Here is a 23,974-nt window from a genome sequence, read left to right on the forward strand (position 1 = left end):
AGTGTTTGAAGGTGTGAAGGGCTTACTGAAATGAGGGCCTAAATATCTTGTCTAACAGTGACAGCAATGTCCATGCCCACATCCTTTTTTAACAAGGCACTTTTAGTATTTCCCTAACTAAACTCCCTTTCCTGAGCTTCTTCATGTCAAATTTCACTCTACTGCAAATTTACCTTGGTAAGTTCTGTGCACTGGTCATTTTAATAATTATATAATACTTAAGAAGGAATAATATTGGATGTTGAGGAAAAATCAATTATCTGAGAACTTCAGAAAGAAGTTTAATGTCTCTGATGGTACTAGGGGTTGTCTGCTTTCTTTTATAAAATATTCCTTAAGATACAGTAAATGGAGAAGAGGTCAAATATGAATAGAGCATCTTCTATGAACCAAGAGTACAAAAATGCTATTTATTAACAACCTCATGAGGTAGGTATCATCCCCATCTTAAATACGAGGAAACACAGACAGAGAAGTATATAATTTGCCCAATGTCACACAGCTTGGTTGAACCAAATTGAGAACCCAGATGTGACTCATTAAGCAGCCTATACACGATAATTCTACCATAGAATTTTCTCCTAAGAACTATTCTAAGGACACATCTGTGTTTTCCTCTTTCTTTCCCCAATGCCAATAATTACATAATAATTATGTTTTTATCTGTTTCATCCATTCATTCATTTATGTAGTCTAAACTCTTTCTAAGTCTTCCTTTGAGTGAGTGGAAAGTAAACTCTTCTCCTCTCTACTTTCTAGTGCAAGAGAGCTTATATAAAGGTGAGACTGCTAGATGTTGCCCAGCTCTCCTCTTCTCCCATAGTCATAGAAACAGTGACTTTTTCAGCTAGACAAATGGCTACCCAGAGTAAAGGCTACAGTTCCCAACCTCTCTTCCAGCTAGGTTTAGCCATCAGAACACATTCTAGCTGTGGGATATAAACACAAGTTCACATAGAAAACTCTGGGAGCCTCCTTTAAAAGACAGCTCATGCACGTTCTTTTGCATCCCTCTTCTTCATCCCTTTCTTTTTTAACCTTCTGCCCGGAACACAGATATAATGGTTCTAGGCACCACTGTGAACCAGGACAATAAGGACCACCCTAGGGATGGGCAATTACTGAGCTGAAAGGAGCCTGGGTCCTTGGAAACTTTACAGAGTAGAGCTGCCAGCTCACTCTAAGCCGCTTACCTCCAGAAATGGATGTGAGGGGAAAAAAAATACCATAAAAACCACTTCTACTTGTTTAAGCTACTCACAGTCAAACATAACCTTAGATGATACACTTACTTTCCCTTCAGACCTGAAATAGAGACTCGGCTTCTAAATACATATTTGTATAATATGTTTCCTAGCCACACTGGCAAATATGGTGGAAATAAATTATTTTTCAAGATTTAAGTTTCTCAGAATTTCCTTCTCTCAACACCAGCAATATCCCCTACCTTTCTCTGTAAACTGTAGGCAATCGTCTTGTTTTCAATGACTGCACTGCTCTCGAGGCGGACCAGCTGCCCCGTGCGAGCTAAAACTACATCCAGACGCATGTCGAAGTCAAGTTCAGCAGCCATCTGGTCCAACTTCATTTTCTCTGAAAGCTGATCCAGAAATTTAAGATACTAAACCCAAGAACAAAAATGAAAATGGGACACAAAGGTAGAGTTCACAGGTGACCTCACAGAATCCTTGTCTTTCTCCCAAGCTTCCAGGTAGTTCTCATTAAACCCAGTACAGAGCCCAGCCCCTGACTCCAGTGCTTGGTGATGAATTCTTGAACCACCCTGCCACCTCCAGTTCTGTTCCTTGTCCAATTTCTCTTGACTCTCCTGGTCAGTGGCCTTGATGTGCAGTCTAACATTATACACTCTTCTTAACCCTGCCACCTGACAAACGTGGCACGCTCCTGACTGCATCTGCATCTCTCTGCTTTGGGTACATGCTGCTGCTACCATGACCCTCCCAGCTCCTGGGATCTACTGGCTAATCCAGCCCCTGAAATCCACCCATCCACATACCTTCCATGGAAATTTTGTCCACCTAAGTGGGTCCTGGCCTCCAAGGTGGAAATTGACCAATTAGCCAGTTGCCATTTTACACTTCTTGGATTCTACAAATCACGCTGAAACCACAGCTCTCCATACAAACAAACTTGGGCAACATTTTTGGTTTTGTAAGTTAAAATTCTTTAGAAAATGTCTTTAAAAGTTTTTAATGTATCAAAGTTAAAGGAACAACATTCTAAAATTGAGCTGTATCAGGGAAGTCAAGGTTCATAGTTTAACAGGTTAAAGTTACAAAACTACCCTACGATCCTCCTCCACTTGATTTCTGTGGCTGATCTCGTCATGCCAGACATTAATCTTTACTAAGTGCTTGATGGATAAATAAATCCATCAATGAGCTTTCTATAACATAATTTCATGATTTGGGTTCTATCTTTGAAATTTCCTTCTCATTGCAATAACTCATCCATCTGGCATTTTTAGGCAATTATATGTTTAAATAAGTATCATTTCCTGATGACTAAAGCATGCCAGCTTAAAGCACAGAACTATCTATATTTCAGTCATCAGAATGAAATTATTTGTAAGTGTATATTTTCCAATTTTGTTGAAAAGCATACATAAAACTTCCTCTCTCCTGTCAAGTCACAGCCATTACAGACATTGCTGCTGTATTGTGTGACAGGACCACCACAGGCTGTTTTTGTCTCTGAATTATCAGTTTGTCACTTCTTTTTTTGGCTGTCTTGGGTCTTCGTTGCTGCGTGCGGGCTTTCTTTAGTTGCAGCGAGCGGGGATTACTCTTCGTTGCAGCGTGTGAGCTTCTCATTGCAGTGGCTTCTCTTGTTGCAGAGCACGGGCTCTAGACGTGCACGCTTCAGTAGTTGTGGCTCGGGGGCTCTATAGCACAGGCTCAGTAGTTGTGGCACACAGGCTTAGTTGCTCTGCAGCATGTGGGATCTTCCCTAACCAGGGCTCGAACCTGTGTCCCCTGCATTGGCAGGCGGATTCTTAACCACCGCGCCACCAGGGAAGCCCCAGTTTGTCACTTCTTAATGTTGGGTCAGCCCCCATCATGGACGATTTCATTTCTAATCTATGCAGATGAAAGTGAAATAACTGCTACTGTTTGTATTTTAAATAAAATAGAGTTGGCACCTTTCATGCAAAGGTATAAAAGCCTCTCTTTCTATTTCTACATACGACCCATCCACTCAGCATTCAAGGATCTACAGCAGGCCAAAGGGGATTAAGACAGGACTGAGCCAAGACCCCACAGAGGAAGTGCCTTTTCAAGGATTTGGCTAAGCCTCAGAAAGTTAAGGTTGCTGACAGGATTCCTGTACATTTTGCTCATTTGAATCACAGTTTAGCATGAATATATTCTATGTGGTACAAACCTCAATTACCTGTATTTAAATTTAATCTCTATACATCTTTGCTTTTCAATCTTACATGCCTACTAGCCTTACTAGGCAGTAAGGCTACTATTACTATTTTATACGCAGTTATCTATGAAAGATTCACCATGGGCAGAATCAGTTTACACAACTTGATTTCATAACTGAAAGCTATTTTGGCATAACCTCAATTAAAATTAATGAGTCATCCTAATGAAGGCGCGAAGAGACAACGATCTACCTAAAAGTCTTGCCTTTGATATGCTTCTTCTATTATTTAAATAATATTTATTGATTCTTGCTCTAAGCCCTGGAAAAATCCAGAAAAAATGATTTCCCCGGGCCTCAAGAAGTTCTGAGTTGATTGGAAAAGACGAATTAAGACATGGATACAAAAAGGGTGATTAGTGCCGTGACAGAGCCACGTACGTGTTTCGTGAAGAACTAAGCCTCTGAGGAAAGACTTCCAGAGGAAGTGACATCGGAGCTGAGTCTTAAAGGGATAGATATTCCTAGAAGAAGGTAAGGAGAACATTTTCTCAGAGAGACCAGCAATGTGCAATATGGATTGCCAAGGGGGCCTTCTTTTCTTTGGCCACATTACAGATTTGAATGTGGATGTCTTTGGACGCTGACCACTCACTGCACACCCTAGCAGTGCCCTGCTGGTCTCGGGAGTGCCTCTGACTTTGCCACCATTGGCTGGAGAGATTGCAGGTGAGAGAGAGCCTGGACTTGGAAACTGGCCAGGTCACAGCCATGTAAAGAAAGAATCAGGACCTGATCCTGAGAACCATACAGAGCCCTTGACCAGTTTTAGGATGGAGGAAGATAAGATTAGACATGCATTTTATTAAGACCACCCTGGGAGCAGTGGGGAGATGGGTTAGAAGGGTTTTTCTGCAGTCTGTGCAAATCATCATCATGCTCCGAACCAAAGCACTGCTTCTAAATTAGAGATGGGGGAGGGGATGTTTGCGATCTATTGAGGAGATAGAATTTACAGTGCTTAGGAATTGGCTGAAAAGAGGGAAGCATTGCGGGTGCCTCTCAGGATTTTGGCTTGCGCGACTGAGGCAGATCGCCTCACCATCACTGAGGCAGGAGAGGGACAGATTTGAGGAGAGGGAATCATTTTTGTTTTGAATATGTTTAGTGCAAGGTGTTGGTGGAACATCTAGGTGTAGATGTCCGGCAGTCAGATATCTTCCAATTTAATGTATTATACTCAGGTTCAGGATTTCCTTTCAAGCTCAAAATTTCAACCAACACACCTTTTTCAGACATCTGTTCACGAAATTCCCTTCACCCTCCCAAATTCTTCAAATCTATCCCCATCCTTACTCACAAAAGCCCTACTTGATCCAAACCCTTATTATCTTCTGATCAAAACTATCCTAAGAATCCCCCAACGGGCTCCTTCCTTTAGCCTCTAGACTCTCAGAGCCACTCTGCCTTCGGAAAAACCTTTCTTTTAGTCAGAACCCTCCTATGGCTTTCCATTACCCACAGGATAAAGCCTCGCGTAACCAGCCTGCCCGACCTCAGTTATTCCTGCCGCCTCGCGCCTCTGCCTCAGCAAGCATCACGTTCCAGGCTCCCTGTCACCCTGCATTTCTCCGTCCTTCCCGTTGTCCCCTCTGCCCCAAACTCCTTCCCCACCGCTTCTGCCTGCCAAGTTCCTACTCATTCTTCCAGGCCCCTCTCACATGTGACCACTTGTGTGAATATGGCTCATTTCCTCGCATACAGAAATAGGGAAGAAGTAATTACTCCTTTATCTGAATTCCTGTCGCATTGTATACCTATCTTGATTGTAGCACTAACTGTACTAATTGTGCCCTGATTTGCCCGTCTCATCCACGAGACTAGGATTTCTCACAGACACCTCTTAGGCATCTTTGCATATCCAACCCGCAACACAGGCATGGTGCATCCTCAACTTCTTTAAGTACAGAGAATGAAAATGAATGAGTGTCCAGAGTACAGATTTTTTAACTGAAGAGTATTTTTCATGCCAAACTCTGCACCTATGCTCTTGAGCCCATTTGTCTCTCTTTTCCTTCCCCTACGGATGCCCGTGACAAGGTACAAACATGTACCTTGCCATTCTGTCCGATAAAACCTTTCTCTGGTCCTGTTTTTCACAGCTTTGGCTTCATGCCTCTTTTCTCTTTGGTCACCAGACTTGGTAGCCGTCTAAGTCTCTAGCCCTTCTCTTACTAGTCACCCCTCTTATTCTCCATCGCTCTACTAAAACTGCCGCTCGGATGTCACCAATGGTCTTCCCAGGGTCAAATCTTAAGCTTAGACCCCATCTCTTCTCACTCTACTTTCTTTGTCTCCCGCTGGGTTATCGCCACTATCATTTCTGAGTCTCTCCACACTGCAATCCCAGCTCCACAGTGATGTGATCTTTCTAAAATACTGTGATGTTCAAAAGTCACTTATTACACGTCATAGTCTACAGAATAAAGAGAACTCAATCTTCATAACCCAAGCCATTCCAATCTGCTCTCCTGCCAGAGCCTCACCAAGAATGCCACGTTCCAGCCACGTGGGAACAGCTACTCTGCGCTCTCTGAATATACTATGCACTTGCAACTTTCAGGCTTTTGTTCAAACTGTTTCCCCTACGGTATCTGCTCTTTCTCTCAACTGAAATCCTACTTATCCTTCAAAGATGAACTTGATTATCTCCTCCACTGTAAAATCCTCCCCTCATCCAGAATTTATCACTCCCTTCACCGGACTCCTAGAGCACTCTGTTGATCAATACATCTATTATAACACTTATAGCCTTATAGTACAGCAAATTATTTGAATGTCTGTCTCCTCTACTGAATCATGAGGTTTTATGGCCAAGAACTGCGTGTTATACCTTACCCCCCAAACCTTCAGAGTCTCATATGTAACAGACGTTCAATAAATACCTGTTGAATTTAATTGAATTAACTTGAATCAAGGAAGCTCCAAACAATAGGAACACCAAAACAATATCCATTGTTCCTTGAAATTTACTCAGAACTCAGAACTTAACCAATCTACCAAAGTACTATAAAATTCAAAATATTTGCAGGTAAAATTTTATACTGCAGCAGATGTTTCCACCCATGGACATGCCCTCAGGTTATTACTTTTTGCTTCTCGAAATTCAAGTTGTCTCGCAAAACGTTTCCAGAGACCAGCTCTCCCTCCAGGTGTGTCAGCTGACCCTGAAGAGTCTCCAACCTGTTTTCTGTTTTCTGGGCTCTCTGTCGAGATCTCTATCTCTGGTGAAACCCGGACTCATTTCCCAACTGTCCAACAAGCTCAGATATTTGGGCTTCAAGCTGGGAGACCATCTGGAAACAAAGAAACAGAACAAGGATAAGCCTTGTTTCAGTTGCAACAAAGTGTTAAAATCTAGTGCTTAGCCCAAGGGACAAAACTATTTATAACACCAGCTTCCAGATTCTTTGTAACAATTAACTTAAAAAAAACAGGTAATGGATAGCTGTCTTTGCCTCTGCTTGAAATAAATCTACATTCGTTAGCTAATAAAATATTTTACTGGTATTTTTAATTTTTATATAATTCCTTAAACAGGTTCCTCGAGAAGTATTTACGGAAAACACTTACTCCTAAAACTACTATTAATTTAGGAGTTTCAAAGCTTAGTTGGAAAAAGAATTCAGACAGAAAGTACTTTGAAAACTTATAACCATTTTCCAGAGAAACTCTTTCACTACATATACCAGATTAAGATTATACAATGAGGTAATCTTGATAGGTAACCTTGAGACATTACCAGGAATTCAAGTGCAGAAAGATATTTTTTCAAGCTTTTTTTAGAACTTTCTATTGCATATTGGTTACTCATGCACTAAAGTGCAGTGGTACTGCGTCTGTGCTGAATAGTTTTGGAGTAATGTCATCGTTTTAGCATTTGAAAGGGCAAAATTCCACTAATATAATGACTCTAAATACGGTCAATAGCAGAGTATAAGAAGGCAAGGAAATCTGATCACCACCTCCTCTTCTAAAGCATAAAATCACTATTTCTCCATTAAAGGACCCAAAACTCTACACAACCCCCTACCTTGCCCAACGCTTCCATCCTTTCCTGGAGTTTCCCTCTTTGTCCTGACCTTCCCTTAAACCGAGAACTTAAATTTACCAAACATCTCAAGTACACTTTGAGATTACTCAAATTGATTCTGCCAAATCTAATTTTCAGAAAATGTTAAATTCAATAAAAACACCAAGTTTGAGGTGATAAATTTGTTTGGCTTTGATGGTTTATTTTGGAAGAAGAAAGGGGAAAAGTAGTAGATATTTACATAATACTCAGTACCATTCTCACAGAAATTAAAATATCTTGACGGTCTCAGACTTACAGTCTCAGGTTTAAAAAAAAAAATACCTGTTTGCTTATCGACAAACAACCAAATTTAAAGGCAAGAAGACATTCAAGCTGTCTTCAACTATTTTAAAAAGCGATTATATAGAAGAATAGTAGGATTTGTTCTGAGCTGCCCTCAGAGCTCAAGTTGAGGACCAACAGGTATAAATCAAAGAATCTTTCTCTAATGTAAAGAATTTCCCCCAGCCCCAATAATTTCAAAGTGACACATACTCACTGTATAAGAAGATTCATTACGGACAAAAACAAAAGTGTAAATAAGCAAAACTAATTCCCATGATCCCACCACCCAGAGGCAACAACTATTAATATTTTTTAATAATTTATTTGTATGTATTGCTAAAATATAGTTGAGATATTATATACGCAATTTTGTGGGTTTGTTTTTACCTCATATTTTAAGCATCTTCACATGTCAGGTAGTGGAGTTCCCAGTCACTGGAGAAGGCTAGAATTTGGCCAATCATTTGTTAAGAATGTTATGGGGGGCGGAAGTGCTACAATCAGGAAGGTTAAATTACTTAATCTCTGAACTCTCTAATTTTGTCCTTCTAAAGCTCTCAAGGTCCGAGGCCTATAATTCAATTAATTCTATACTCCTTTGGGTGTTTGAAATCAGCTATTTGATGGCAAGCTGCTCAGCATCATATCCAAGGAATTCCATTTCCAAAGGAAATTTATAATTTCATTATAGACTATGAGGCTCTAAGAACCCTCATTTCATATTTCCTACCTTTAGTGCAATAGTAGATCTGACCTTAATGCAAGAAATGCATTAAGTACCATATACAAAGTAACCGACAGAACAAGGGCTGTCAAACAACCTCCTCAAGATACTGGCTCCTAAGGGGCTGTCTAATGATATGTTGTACAAGGGATAACACGTTTCTGTGCAACTGAAAATGTGGTTTCACGTTGGACTCCCAGTAGAAAGTAAGTCTTTCTACCTGAAGATCCTTCCACAGTTCTCCTATCTTACAGTTGACCTGGCAAAGAGAATGAAACCAAAGAGCTAACAGATGCAGAAAATCTCAGCTGGAGAGATGGAAAACTGTGTGATCACTTAGCCACAGTCAACACGCTGCAGACCTTACCAGAGGAGAGCAAAGTCTTCAATGGAAATCAATCAGTAATGACCTCGAGCAAGTGCAGTAACTAGACTCAGAGAGTGATAATGACCCTGAAGGAAGAAGCAGACACCTGATGTAGACCAGACTGTGGAACAGGGACTTTATATAGTCAGACAGTCCTGATTTCAAGTGCTCACTCTACCACTTACCAGCGTGATAACTGAAGCAAGAAATTAACCTCCCTGAAACTCATAGACTTTGCTATGATGAGCAGATGATCTAAATTAGATAATTTGAGTAGCCCGGTATTCCATACACAATTGAAGTTCAACATATTGCATCCACTTTTTTTTTTTTTAACATCTTTATTGGAGTATAATTGCTCTACAATGGTGTGTTAGTTTCTGCTGTATAACAAAGTGAATCAGCTATACGTATACATATATCCCCATATCTCCTCCCTCTTGTGTCTCCCTCCCACCCTCTCTATCCCACCCCTCTAGGTGGACACAAAGCACAGAGCTGATCTCCCTGTGCTATGCAGCTGCTTCCCACTAGCTATCTAGCTATCTATTTTATATTTGGTAGTGTATATATGTCAATACTACTCTCTCACTTCGTCCCAGCTTACCCTTCGCCCTCCCCATGTCCTCAAGTCCATTCTCTAGGTCTGCGTCTTTATTCCTGTCCTTCCCCTAGGTTCTTCAGAACCTTTTTTTTTTTTTTTTTTAGATTCCATATATATGTGTTAGCATATGGTATTTGTTTTTCTCTTTCTGACTTACTTCACTCTGTATGACAGTCTTTAGGTCCATCCACCTCACTACAAATAACTCAATTTCATTTCTTTTTATGGCTGAGTAATATTCCATTGTATATATGTGCCACATCTTCTTTACCCATTCATCTGTTGATGGACACTTAGGTTGCTTCCATGTCCTGGCTATTGTAAATAGAGCTGCAATGAACATTGTGGTACATGACTCTTTTTGAATTACGGTTTTCTCAGGGTATATGCCCAGTAGTGGGACTGCTTGGTCATATGGTAGTTCTATTCTTAGCTGCATCCACTTTTATCATCAGTATTACTCCTCCAGTATGTGGGTTCACTCAGTCCTTTGCTTTTGTCATAAAGAGTTTATGGAGCTTTTCAGGAATTATGTTATATCATGTTTCTCAAACTCTTCTCAGCCCACAGAGCCTGTTTTTCAACTAGAAGTCTTTCTGGGAAAGACAAATAAGGAATAAATGTGTTGAATCAGAGGTGAGGGGGTCCCTCCTGCATCTTCACCCTGGGTGGACCTGAAAGTGTTCCACGGAACTTGCAGACTCAGCAGAGTATAACTTTTAAAAACACCAGTAAGGCTGACCTGTGCAGAACCTACCCAACCTCCCTGCCAAGATTCTGGTGTCCAGAGAGGAGCAAACAGCTATGAACTTCCCTATATTCTATGCACCACAGAACTTACCTTCATACGCTTACCTAGATCTTCATGAATATGATACCACCAAGTCTTTTCAAAGATAAATTTACATATTTTTATTAAAATAAATTAACATTCCAATCTGACAGTTCTTGGGAACATCGAATGCCAGTGCCCGGGTGAATATATGTGTCCCATCAAAACTGTAAAGTTGTGTTGTGTTTCTCACACCAAGAAATGTGATTTTCTTTCCTTTTTTTTTTTCTCCTCCTTTTTCTTAGTATCATTTGTTAATATATCTCTGATACTCTGTGGGACAAGATGTGCCAAGGCTTTCAACATTAGAGATACATGGAATAGGGCAGGGAAGAGGGGGTGGATTGTAATAAAGAATACATATCTCAATTTTTTAAAAACAAAAAGAAGGCCCTGAAATAAACCATACTTCAAAAACAAACAGCTTGGATTTTGTAAGTGAAGTCATAATGCCCTAAAAGAATTAATTTACTTCCCAAGGACAAGTAGTTGTTGATTTTTCCAGAGAGGCACTTCTGCCCTAAGATTAAACCCAATGGAAACACGAGAGCTCAAAACTGAAGAAAGAGCCACTTAGGTCACTTAAGGGCCAGTGCCTTTTGGACATGAACAATTCTCTTCTGATTATGCAAGCTAGATTTTCACTTAAGAAATATAAAAAATAAGTTATCAGGAACCAATCAAATTATCCTTCCTTCTTGTCAGTATGTATGGCCAACTTTATTGACAGGCTAGCCCTACAGCTGTCATACATAATAAAAGTATGACATACATAATAAAAGTTGTGTATGTCAACTTTTATTATGATTTGAATTGGGTCACCCCAAAAGAGATGTGGGCAAGTCCCCTGGTGCCTCAGAATGTGACCTTATTTGGAAACAGAATCTTTACAGAGATAATCAAGTTAAAATGAGGTTTTGAGGATGGGCCCTAATCCAATATAACTGGTGTCCTTATTAAAAGGGGAAATTTGGAAAGAGAGACACACAAGTAGAAGGAAAATTATGTGAAGACACGGAGAGATCATGATCCATAAGCCAAGGAATACCTGAGGCTTACAGAAGCTAGGTGAGAGGTGTGAAACAGATTCTCCCCTGCGGCACTCAGAAGACACCAATTCTAACACCTTAACTTTGGACTTCAAGCCTCCAGAACTGTGAGACAATAAATTTCTGTTGTTTAAGCCACCCAGGTAGTGGTACTTTGTCATGGCCATTCTAGGAAATTAATACACTATAGAGGCTGGGAGAGCTGAAATCTCTATCTGTGTACTTTCCCAGATGCCCTTGTAGCCAGGGGTGACTATATAACATAATACTGGACAATTAAATGTCAAAGGAAGTCTACTTGAAGCTTCTGGGCAAACGTTTAGTTTAGGATATTGGAGGATTAAAAACTGAGCAGAATGATGAGATCAGAAGGGGGTGTGGGAGTTGCAAAAACGTCTCAGGTCCTTTACGGCATCGGATTGGTTCCCCAAAGCTCCCCCACCAGACTGGAAAAGCTCCAGTGCAGGATGTACAGCCTTGTGTGTGCTCTAAAGCAGAACAGACGAGCTGTCTAGATAAATTTTTGTAAGGTTGTACTAATTTGTCTATAATTAAGGAGACGACATGGAAATCACTCATGGTCCTGTCCTCTCTGTACAAATCAATTCTCAGCCAGGTGATTAGCCAGTTTGGAAACATCTAAAAGTTAAAAAACAAAAAACAAACAAAAAAAAACTTTGCCTCAAGATTCTAAACTAAAATCTGAAAATGTCACGGCTTCCCGTCATTGTGTAAGAAATCATTATTTCAAAAATACCTGTTACAAGTGTCCTGAAATTTCAGGCTACATAACAACGAAATACTCATTTAGAATTCCTGGGAACCCGACAGTAGAACATTCCTCTAAGAGAGCGGTTTTCAACTAGAGGCAATTTCACCGCCCACACCCCCACCCCCCAGGGACATTTGGCAATGTCTAGAGACATCTTTGCTGTCACAAACTGGGGAGAAGAGGAGGTACTATCGGTATCTAGTGGGTAGAAGCTGGAGATGCTGCTACAAATCCTACAAAACACAGAATGGCCTTTACAGCAAAGGATTATCCAGCTCAAAATGTCAATAGCTGAGACACCCTGCTCTAAGATATAGTAAAGCATTTAAAAAGAAAATTAGATTTTGTTATAATCAGAAAAGCACGGAACAAGTAGAAATGACTTACTGAAAAAGTGTGGGTGGTGTCCTGAGTTCTACCCCGAACTGCAAATAGAGGAGAGTGAAAATGAATAGCGAAGAGGTAAACAAGAAAAGCAATGTTCAGTAAGTAGGAGTCACGGTGAAGGGGAGAATTTGCCAGGCCCGGAGCACATGGGTATTACTCAACAGTGGACTGTGTGTTTATCCATGGCAGCTGGCAGGGCGTTGCAGCCTCCTCAACAAACAGATTCATCAATGTGTAAAGCTCCCATTCTTCAGAAACATTTCTAAGACAATATATGGAATCCATTTTCTCCTGATTTTACTTGAAGATGAGTCACACAAGATGCCAGCCATATGCTTGATTTCAGGCTTTTAAATAGTGAGAGCAGCTATTGAAAAGAATTACAGGGTAGGAAAGGCGGACAAAGGCACTAAAAACACTGAATCATTCTCATTTTTATGAGGAGAGGGAGAAGGCATATCCAGCTTAACCAATTTACATCGTTTTGCTTTAGAAAATAAACATATACTTCATGCTGACAACTTTATGCCATGTTTCACATGCTGGAATTAAAATAGTTTTAGGAAAACAGTTGGGAAAATAGAAGAGGGAAGCAATAAAATGAAATGGCAAAGATCCATTAGCTATTGAAGTACGTCTATTACTATCCAAGGTAAATCACTTGAAGTTTTTCCTAGTCCTGTAAATAATTCCCTCCCCCAATCCAGGACCTATATGTGTACTGCACCACAAGATAAACTGAGTCACTCTCAGAGACCCACGCATGTTACAGGGGTGAACATTTTATATCCACAGAGAATCCTATACTTGAACAAAGGAGTCACTAGGGCTGCTCCTGGAGCACATGTGAATTTTGCAGTTTTAAAGGGAATTAAAAATGTTTTATCAGGACTTCCCTGGTGGCGCAGTGGTTAAGAATCCGCCTGCCAATGCAGGGGACACGGGTTCAACCCCTGGTCCAGGAAGATCCCACATGCCACAGAGAAACTAAGCCCGTGCACCACAACTACTGAAGCCCACGCGCTCTAGGGCCCACGAGCCACAGCTACTGAGTCCACGTGCTGCAAATACTGAAGCCTGTGTGCCTTGAGCCCGTGCTCCGCAACAAGAGAAGCCACTGCAATGAGAAGCCCGCACACCACAACGAAGACCCAACGCAGCCAAAAATAAATAAATAAATTTGTTTTTTAAAAGAAGTTTTATCACTAAAGGAAATTTACAAATGCAACCACAAACTTTGAGTTAGTGATCACTTTGAGTTTTTTAGGATCATTAAAAGGAGGAAAAGTGCATTTTCTCCTTTCAAGCAAAAAAATGAACTCAATAGAAGAAATAGTTCCTAATGGAATTATACATAGAATTTGGATATTATTTACCTTAAAACCTCATTAATTAGGACTTCAGTAATCTGGATTTGAGGATAGTTTAAACAGAGTGTGGGCTGAAATTAACTCAGCTAAGCAAAGCTTTATAGAAAATGAGAATTGTTAATAATATAAATAAGGTAACAAAATTAAGCAAGCTTCAATCATATGTGTGATTTAAACCATTTTTAAATCCACTTCACTTGTTAAATAGGTCCCCTGGAAGACTGTTCCAGGTACCAACACATCAGGAAAAGGAGGAGAGGAGGGGAGAGGAGGAGAGAGTGGAGGATGGGCCAGGGCAGCAATAGTTAATGTTTATTGTTGCTATTTGCCAGACAGTGTGTTAAGGACTTCCTAACAATTTTTTTTTCATTTCATGCTTACAACAAACAATAACCTGAAGAGGCAGATACAGTTACAGGTCCAGGAACTCTTATCTACAGTTCCAAAATCCAAAAGGATCTGAAAGCTGACGGTTTTTTTCCAAAAGTTATTTGCTGGCAAAGCTTGACCTGACAGGATTTGGCAACAAACCCTGACCTGAAGTGACTGAGGCTATTCACAGTCTTGGTGGGTCCCACGCAGCAGAGCTGCTCACAGCTTTTGCCACAGAAGATGAATGTGGTGATTATGGGGTGCTGTCCCAGACCCCACTGAGGAGGAATGTGTAAGGGTGCTTTCTCCATTACCTTTCTGGGGACAATTTCACCTTCCTAAACACTGAAAAATTCTGAATCCAAAACCACAGCAGGCTCCAAGGGTTTCAGACAAGGGGTGTGGACCCTGGGCTGTTCCTGTACAGCAGACCAGGAAACAAAAATCTCAGAGGCTGTCCTCTCAGGAACCTGCCCAAGGTCACATCTGGACCAAGTGAGTGTGCAGTAGAGACCAAGATTCAGCCCGGGTAGCTCTGAGTCCAGAACCCGCATGGTAGTATGCAGTCAGGCTTCGGGAGTATAATATATAATTGAAAGTAGTACGACCACATTTAAATGCTACTTTTAACTAACTCAGACAACCCACTCCCTTACCGAGTATGCCGAATGAAGGAACTGACTGTCCTTAAGAAGCTTGTACGCAGCCATCACCCACTCACCCGTTTCCCACTCTCTTCCCGGCCGCCCATTTCTCGAATCCTCTCCAGAATGGCATCCTCCGTGGGCCTAAGCGTGCCCGAGCTGCTCCTCAGGAGGGCTGCAATTTTCTCCCTAAAGGAGAAGTACTCGCTCTGTGGGGCTGCGGCTGCATCCACACTGGCCTTCAAACTCTTCTCCAACTCCAGAGAGCTTCTCTTCAAGAGGCTCAGTTCCTGCTCTGAGATATCCCAGACCCGTTGGCCAGCCAGCAGCCTTTCTTGGAGGATCTTAACTTCCCTTTCAAGAGCTTCTTTCGCCTCTACAGCACTGAGCAAGTCCTAAAATAATTTCGGAAAGTGAGGACAGTAGCATTAACAGCCAAGGAGGGGAACCTGCATTTGCGTCTCATTTACCTTGCTTGCTAATGAGTTCAAGGAGCTAGGGTTAAATGCTCATTCCATTTTTAATTTTAGGTGCCCTATCCTCTCTTCATAAAGTTGTTAAATTGTAAAGCTATGTTAGGTAAATTTAGATGTCTGAAAAAGAGAAGGGGTATAAAATCAGGGCTAGAAAAAAAAAAAGGAAACTGACATATAAGCCTTTTCTATGTGGACCTCTGGAAAGAGTTAATAAAAACAAATCATTGGCTAACATACTAGTAGATTCGATCCATATATAGAATATGTTTACAGGCCAATGTGTTCTTAAGTTTGGTATAAATGGAAATTGATGTTGAGTAAACAGTAAACCCTCAGAGTCCTAATAAGTCACTAAAAGTTATTTGAATGAAGATGTCTCCCCTTAAAACTATTTTAAATAACAGTGTAGAATTATCATAAAACATCATTGTATAAAGGAGAATAAAATCTTTCTTTCAATATTCATTGACTGTGTATCCCCCGTCTCATAAAAATAAAACCAATACTGATAGAACCTGCAGAAAGGAAATAGAAAGGAGTAGCCATTTGGTGGGTGGGAGGATTAAAAGTTAGAGGGAGATAGAGTACCATACTGAGAAGAATAATTTCAAAGAATATTATATGTATGATTAGGTTTGTAAAAATAAAGGGCATTGGGGCTTCCCTGGTGGCGCAGTGGTTGAGAATCTGCCTGCCAATGCAGGGGACACGGGTTCGAGCCCTGGTCTGGGAAGATCCCACATGCCACGGAGCAACTAGGCCCGTGAGCCACAACTACTGAGCCTGCACGTCTGGAGCCTGTGCTCTGCAACGAGAGAGGCCGCGAGAGTGAGAGGCCCGCGCACCGCGATGAAGAGTGGCCCCCGCTTGCCACAACTAGAGAAAGCCCTCGCACAGAAACAAAGACCCAACACAGCCAAAAATTAAAAAAAATTAAAAAATAAAATAAAGGGCATTGAGAAAGTTACCAGTACACCTACTTCTATTTACTCTATGTAGAATGGTCCAAAGAGGCATAAAAAGGATCTCTTTAAAATTCACTTAAAAAAAAAAAAAAAAAACACTTGTGGACATCAAGTTCCAAAGTAAGTGAATTCACATCAGATAAGATTAAGCAGTCGGTTAGCCAGCACTTCTATAATACTGTAGTCTAGGTAAATGGCAAACATATTTTTGGTTTTTATTTAAAATAGTATGTTAGGGGCAAAAATAACTAAAAAGAAACAATATCTTCAAATAACAGATTCTACGTCTAAACTGGCCAGTAACATTTCAGGCTGCTAGTTAAAATGCAATCATCCCTTTTGCATTAGAGCTTGAAGACAGGAAGAATGTTACTTGGAATGCTACCTCTTACTTTTTATTTAAAAAAAAAGAAAGAGAATATCTTTCTTTTTTTTTTTCTGGTGATTTTTTTTTAAATCAAGGAAGTCTTGGGCATCAATTTGAATGAAAAGTCATCGAGTGGACGTAGGTAGTTAGAGAAAGCTGCCCCTTTCAGAGATGTAATAACTAAACTAATTATAGAAACTAGTTTGTGAAATGCTTTGCTTCTCCAGGTCCTGGCACCAGCTCCATTTCCCCGCTCCCTTTCCAAACCAGTCGTCTGTGCAGAGAAGTCCCATTATTACTGCTAATTAAATTATGTACACTTTATCACAAATACAATATTTTAACACTTTACAGATTTCTTTTCAGATAGTACTACAGTAGCTGCTCAATTAGAGTAACTAGTATCAGCATCGGCGATAATAAATTGGGCCCATGTATTACTTAGAAACTACCATCTAATGTGTGTCTAGAAAACTGAGGTCCTAAGTTCGATGATGCAGGGATGAAAATTAATCCTAATCCCCTCAGAGTTCTAAAACTCGATAGGAAATTACATATTAACTTTTACATTGAAAGAAAGTCCCTAATGCAAAAGAGGGGAGTTTCCATGACCAATGGAGAGACATTTTTAACCAGGAATTTACAAAAGATCCTAAAAATACACAAAAAATATATCAGACACTTGAGTACTATAGACTTACTGTCAGTTTGGAATAAACTAATCAATCGGCAGCTTACACCAGGAGACCAATAAACACAATTAAAATATTTCAGCTATGAGGAATTTTTTCCACCCCAATATCAGACTGTTTTCTCACTGCCTTAGAGACCAGGGTCAAAACAGTCTTCTTTAACAAATCCAAAGCACCAATGCTTATGTCTAATAAAAATCAGAAAATTCTTTTGTGGTCATAGAATATAGTGGCACATGGCAGCAGGTCAGACTTTTTTTTTCTGGACACATTTCAGCCCAGTGAACTATATGCTGTTTCTCATATGAAATGCAGACTTGGGAGCCAGCGACAAGGCCTTGGGGACCTGCTCCCCCAGTGCTCTGATTAAGCGCTTCAGAATTCAGAGGCACGCGGCCGGTCTGCTGGAAACAGATGTCCTCAGACTGCAAATGCAATTACTTGTAGAGCTATTGGGAGACAGCGGCTAGAGTGGAGTCTGGTTGCATGGCTACCTCAAGGATACGCTGAAGTAATGTGACATTGGTGTCGCCGGCCAGGACCTCGGGACTGCTGTCAGAGCACACTGACACACAGAACAAGAAACAAGTAGCTCCCTCAGAGCAAAAGCAGGGCTGACCTCCACAGAAGAAATCGCACTGGCAAATGAGCACAGACCCTATCGAGTCAGTGACAGGGATCACTTTAAAAATGTTTTAAATTAACAAATCTTTAGATTCAGTGCTACTAATGCAACAAATGTATAATGACCCCTTCACAATTACTTTTAACAAAAACATTTGTAAATAATATGATCAAGGTGCTCAATTTAACTTCCCAATTAAATGCATTAAGTAATGAAATCATTCAAAGGTTTGTGTTTTTAAAACAATTGATTCCTATTACGATGTTGCTAACCATCCTATGGATTTGGATATGCCTGAGATCAAACTGCCTCTCAAAACTAAAATGACTAATTATCATCAGGGTAGAAAACCTCTGTCTTGAGCTTAATTCATCCAACCCTAGACAAATTTCATAAAATTAAAAATTCGTTGGTTATTTCTACCTACTGCAGTTAACATTAACAAATAAACTCAGAAATTCCCCCAAACATGTCCTCTCATACATTGCTGGTGGAAGTGTGAATAGGTATAATTTTGATATAAATATCTAAAACATGTAATATGCACAATATCCTTTGGCCCTGTAATTCCATTATCTATTAGAGTGGAAGCTGCAGAGTAACATTTTACTTCAAAATGAGGAAGACCTTTCCCAAATCTGAGCTGTCCCAGTGGCATTATCAACCTTGGAAAATAATAAGAATTCAACTTAAATTGGAAATTCCCATTATTGAAAAACCCGATACAAGTTAACAGTAAATTTAACTGTCCATGAGGCCAGTGTGTTCCTGGGCTTCACTTCAGTACTGCAAAACGCTCTGCCCTGAACTGGTCAGACTGTGCCTGGAGGACCATGGACAGTTCCCAGCTGAAATTTTAAGAGGGACATTGTCAAAATGGAATGAGTTCTGCATCACATGCTAGGATTAGACCCATAATAAAAATATTTATGCAATCATGTTATTTTAAATTCTGTTTTAATTTACTTTAAATGTGTTGAATGAACCTAAAGACAAAGCATTGAAAACTTAATTATAGTTACAGAACAGAATGAAAATATTACAAACCTTGACAAGGTAAATACAATAATATAATAAAAACTGGAATGCAGAACGATGGGAGTAAAAAGTAGGAGGCATTAAATTCATCATATATCATAGCAGAACATCTAAAAATACTATCTCAGGTTGTTGAATCAGGAACAGAAATGTATTGCTTTAAAGTCTTAATGGTAATATCAGAGGTTAAAACAAGAGTGTAAAGTGAGGCTAGAAGTGGAAGGAGAGATGATTTTAAATTTTACTTTGGAGCCTTATGAACATTTTTAATTTTTTATAATATGAGCAGATATTATTTTAGTGTTTATTTTCATTTTAATTACTCACCATTTTAGAATGGTGAGCTCCTCTAGCTTATGAGCGCCAGGACCCAGACCTACCCACCATCCTGTTGGCACCAGTACTGGGATGCCGCAGGCCAAGTAGCTAGCTGGGAAGGGATACAGCACCACCAGTAGGCTGGCTGTCTGCCTTAGGACCCCATAATCCCCTAGCCCCCCCACCAGAATGCCCAGGACCAGGCCCCACCAACCTGCACACCTGCACTAGCCCTGGGACCCCCAAGACCCGCAGCCAGCTGATATTACTTGGCCACAGCCACTAGGAGGTCAACACCAGCTCTGAGATACCTTGGGCCCCTCAGCCAGCCACCCCAGGAACCAACTCCACCCACAAGCAGGCAGACAACAGACCCAGGACCACTGCAACCCAGGAACCTGCCATGTCAGGACCCAGCCCACACACGAAGGAGCCAACACCAGCTCTGGGACACCCTGGGCCACTCAGCCAGCCCCAATTCCTAGAAACATACAATTTTCCAAGACTGAATCAGGAAGAAATAGAAAATATGAACAGACCAAACACCAGTAATAAAATTGAATCAGTAATTTTAAAACTTCCAACAAACAAAATTTCAGGATCAGATGGCTTCATAGGTGAATTCTACCAAACATTTAGAGAAGAGTTAACACCTATCCTTCTCGAATTGTTTCAAAAAATTGCAAAGGAAGGAACACTTCCAAACTCATTCCACAAGGCCATGTATTATCCTGATACCAAAACCAGACAAAGAATCACTAAAAAGAAAATTACAGGCTAATACCACCGATAAACATAGATGCAAAAATCGTCAACAATAAATTAGCAAATCAATTTTAACAATACATTAAAAGGATCATACCCATGATCAAGAGGGATTTATCCCAGGGATGCAAGGATGTTTCAACATCTCCAAATCCATCAGTGTTATATACTACATTAATATATTGAAAAATAAAAATCATATGATCATCTCAATAGATGCAGAAAAAGATTTTGACAGAATTCAACATCCATTTATGATAAAAAAAAACTCTCCAGAGAGTGGGCATAGAGGGAATATACCTCAACATAATAAAGGCCATATATATGACAAGCCCACAGCTAACATCATACTCAATGGTGAAAATCTGAAAGCATTTCCTCTAGGATCTGGAACAAGATAAAGATGCCCACTCTTGCCACTTTTACTCAACATAGTATTGGAAGTCTTAGCCACAACAATCAGACAAGAAAAAGAAATTAAAAGAATCAAAATTGTAAAGGAAGAAGCAAAACCGTCATGTTTGCAGATGACATAATACTATACATAGAAAATCCTAAAGATGCCACCAAAAAACTACTGGAACTCATCAATGAATTCAGTAAAGTTGTAGGATACAAAATTAATATGCAAAAATCTGTTGCATTTCTATATACTAACAATGAACTATCGGGAAGAGAAATCAAGAAAACTATCCCATTTGCAATCACATTGAGAAGAATAGAATATCTAGAAATAAATCTAAGGAGGTAAAAGACCTGTATTCAGAAGATTATAAGACACTGATGAAAGAAACTGAAGTTGACAGAAACAGATAAAAAAATATACCATGATCATGGACTGGAATAATTAATATTGTTAAAATGACCATACTACCCAAGGCAATCTACAAATTCAATGCAGTATCTATCAAAATACCAATGGTATTTTTCACAGAATTAGAACAAATAATTCTAAAATTTGTATGGAAACACAAAAGACCTCAAATAGTCAAAACCTTCTTCAGAAAGAAGAAAAAGCTGGAGGTATCATGCTCCCTGATTTCAAACTATTACACAGAGCTACAGTAACCAAAACTGTGTGGTACTGGCACAAAAACAGACATGTAGATCAATGGAATAGAATAGAGACCCCAGAAATAAACTCACATTTATATGGGCAATTAATCTACAACAAAGGAGGCAAGAATATACTGTAGGAAAAAGACAGCCTCGTCAATAAATGGCGTTGGAAAAACTAGACAGCTACATGCAAAACAATCAAACTGGACTACTTCCTCACACCATACACAAGAATAAATTCAAAATGGATTAAAAACTTAAATGTAAGACCTGAAACCATAAAACTTCTAGAAAAAAAACATAGGCTATATGCTCTTTGACATCAGTCTTAGTAATATTTTTTTGGACCTGTCTCCTCAGGCAAGGGAAACAAAATCAAAAATAAACAAATGGGACTACATCAAACTAAAAAGCTGTTGTACAGCAAAGGAAACTATCAACAAAATGAAAAGGCAGCCTATTGAATGGAAGAAGATATCTGCAAACAATAAATCTTTTAACAGGTTAAAAGCCAAAATATACAAAGAACTGATACAACTCAACATTAAAAAAAAAAAAAAAGAGAACAAGATTGAAAAATGGGCAGAGAACCTGAATAGACATTTTTCCAAAAAGACATACAGATGGCCAACAGATCCATGAAAAGATGCTCACCATCACTATTGAAAATCAAAACCACAATGAGATATTACTTCTCACCAGTCAGCACAGTTATTATCAATAAAACAACAAATAGCAAGTGTTGGTGAGGATGTGGAGAAAAGGACCCTTGTTCACAGTTGGTGGAATGTAAATTGGTGCAGCCTCTGTGGAAAACAATATGGAGATTCCTCAAAAAATATAAAATTGAACAACCATATCATCCAGCAATTCCATATTTATCCAAAGAAAATGAAAATACTAATTAGAAAAGATATATGCACCCTTATGTTCCTTGCAGCATTTTATATACATACATACATATATATATATATATATATATATATATATATATATATACACATAACTCAGCTATAAACTGAGCTATAAGAAAAGAATGTATATAACTCAGCTATAAAAAAAGAATGAAATCTTGCCATTTGCAACAACATGGATGGACCTACAGGGTATTATGCTAAGTGAAATAAGTCAGACAGAGAAAGACACAGAATCACTGTGTGATTCCATTTATATGTGCAATCTAAAAGACAAATGAACAGACATAACAAAACAGAAATGAAGTCATAGATACAGAGAACAAACAGGTGGTTGCCAGAGGGTAGGGGGATGAGGGAAGGAGAGAAGTAGGTGAGGGAGACTAAGATGTACAAACTTCCAGCTGCAAAATAAATGAGTCATGGGTATGAAATGTACATTGGGGAATATAATCAATAATTACATAATATCCTTTTATTGTGACTGACAGTAACTAGACTTACCATGATGATCATTTTGAAATGTACAGAAATATCAAATCACTATGTTGCATAACAGGAACTAACATAGAGTTGTAGGACAAATATACTTGAAAAACAAACAAACTCATCGGTTGCCAGGGGTGGGCGGTAGGGGAAGGGGGAATTGGATGAAGGCAGTCAAAAGGTACAAACTCCCAGTTAAAAGACAAATAAATCCTAGGGATGTGATGTACAACATGATAAGTATAATGAACGCTGCCGTATGTTATACGGGACAGCTGTTAAGAGAGTAAATCCTGAGAGTTCTCATCATAAGGAAAAAATTTTCTATTTCTTTAATTTTGTATCTATACGAGATGATGGATGCTCACTAAACTTATTGTGTAATCATTTCACAATGTATGTAAGTCAAACCATTATGCTCTACTTATACAGTACTGTTTAGTGATTATATCTCCATAAAACTGGAAAAAAAGAGAGAACCAGGATGAGGACGTGAATTATAGGGATTTTGATCCTGACTTGCTACAGTGAAGAACTGTCAAACAATTAAGACTGCACAGAGGAGGTGGACCTCCTGTGAGTTCCCTGCCTCTGGAGGAGTTCAAGGGAAGGCTGGGCACTAGCTAGACAGGGACATTTTAGAGATGATTCTTATTTCAAATAGAGAGTTAGATGATCTAGATTCTAAAAGACCTTAGGGTCACTTCCAACATTGTGATTCTATGATTATAAAGAGATCTTTAACTTCTTTAGTAATTTATCCTGTCTGATAATTTCTCACTTCCAGGAACTCTTTCCATATGTCTGTACTCTTAAAATAACCATACATTTAGTTTAAACCCTAGATAAAAGTAAATAACTAGGAAAAGGAAATTAAAACACTGAGCATCAATTATGTGCTGGGCTTGTCTTGAGTACCATATGTAGATTACATCATTCAATCCTAACGATAACTGTAAGAGGTAGATCATTAAATTATTTTCCCATTTTACATACAAGAAACTGAAGTTCAAAGAGGTAAAGTCATATGCCTCAGATCACACAGCCAAATGATTCTGGAGCCTATATTAAAAAACCCAAGAGCCTCGCCTCTGAGCCACCCTGCTCAGTGTGTCTCTCGTAGCCTCTCCCCTCTTACACACTCTGCTGTAGACAACAAACCAAGAAAGCAGAAGGGACATCCTTCCAAACCAAGCCTGCTGACTCCAAAACCAATATTCTTTCCTAGCTTCAATTCTGGCCAATAGAATTAAGGAAAATGTGAACAGTGTGAAGGAAAATAAGCTATTTTAAATCCATTATGTAAGTTTAATTTCTGATTCACTGATTGAAATG

General features: G+C 39.5%; 1 protein-coding gene across 1 annotated transcript in view; it reads right to left on the reverse strand.

Moving 5' to 3' along the window:
* The window catches only part of CCDC170 (coiled-coil domain containing 170), a gene marked incomplete at its 5' end in the record, with an annotated part of 97,257 nt that overhangs the window by 19,334 nt on the left and 53,949 nt on the right, over window positions 1-23,974 (reverse strand). Inside the window, 4 exon segments of the mRNA XM_082406066.1 lie at window positions 1,448-1,621; window positions 6,543-6,671; window positions 6,675-6,749; window positions 15,012-15,329. Coding sequence (XP_082262192.1) covers window positions 1,448-1,621; window positions 6,543-6,671; window positions 6,675-6,749; window positions 15,012-15,329 — 696 coding nt within the window.

This window comes from Balaenoptera borealis, assembly GCF_965194805.1.
Source record: "Balaenoptera borealis genome assembly, chromosome: 9".
In the NCBI taxonomy this organism is placed as follows: Eukaryota; Metazoa; Chordata; class Mammalia; order Artiodactyla; family Balaenopteridae; genus Balaenoptera; species Balaenoptera borealis.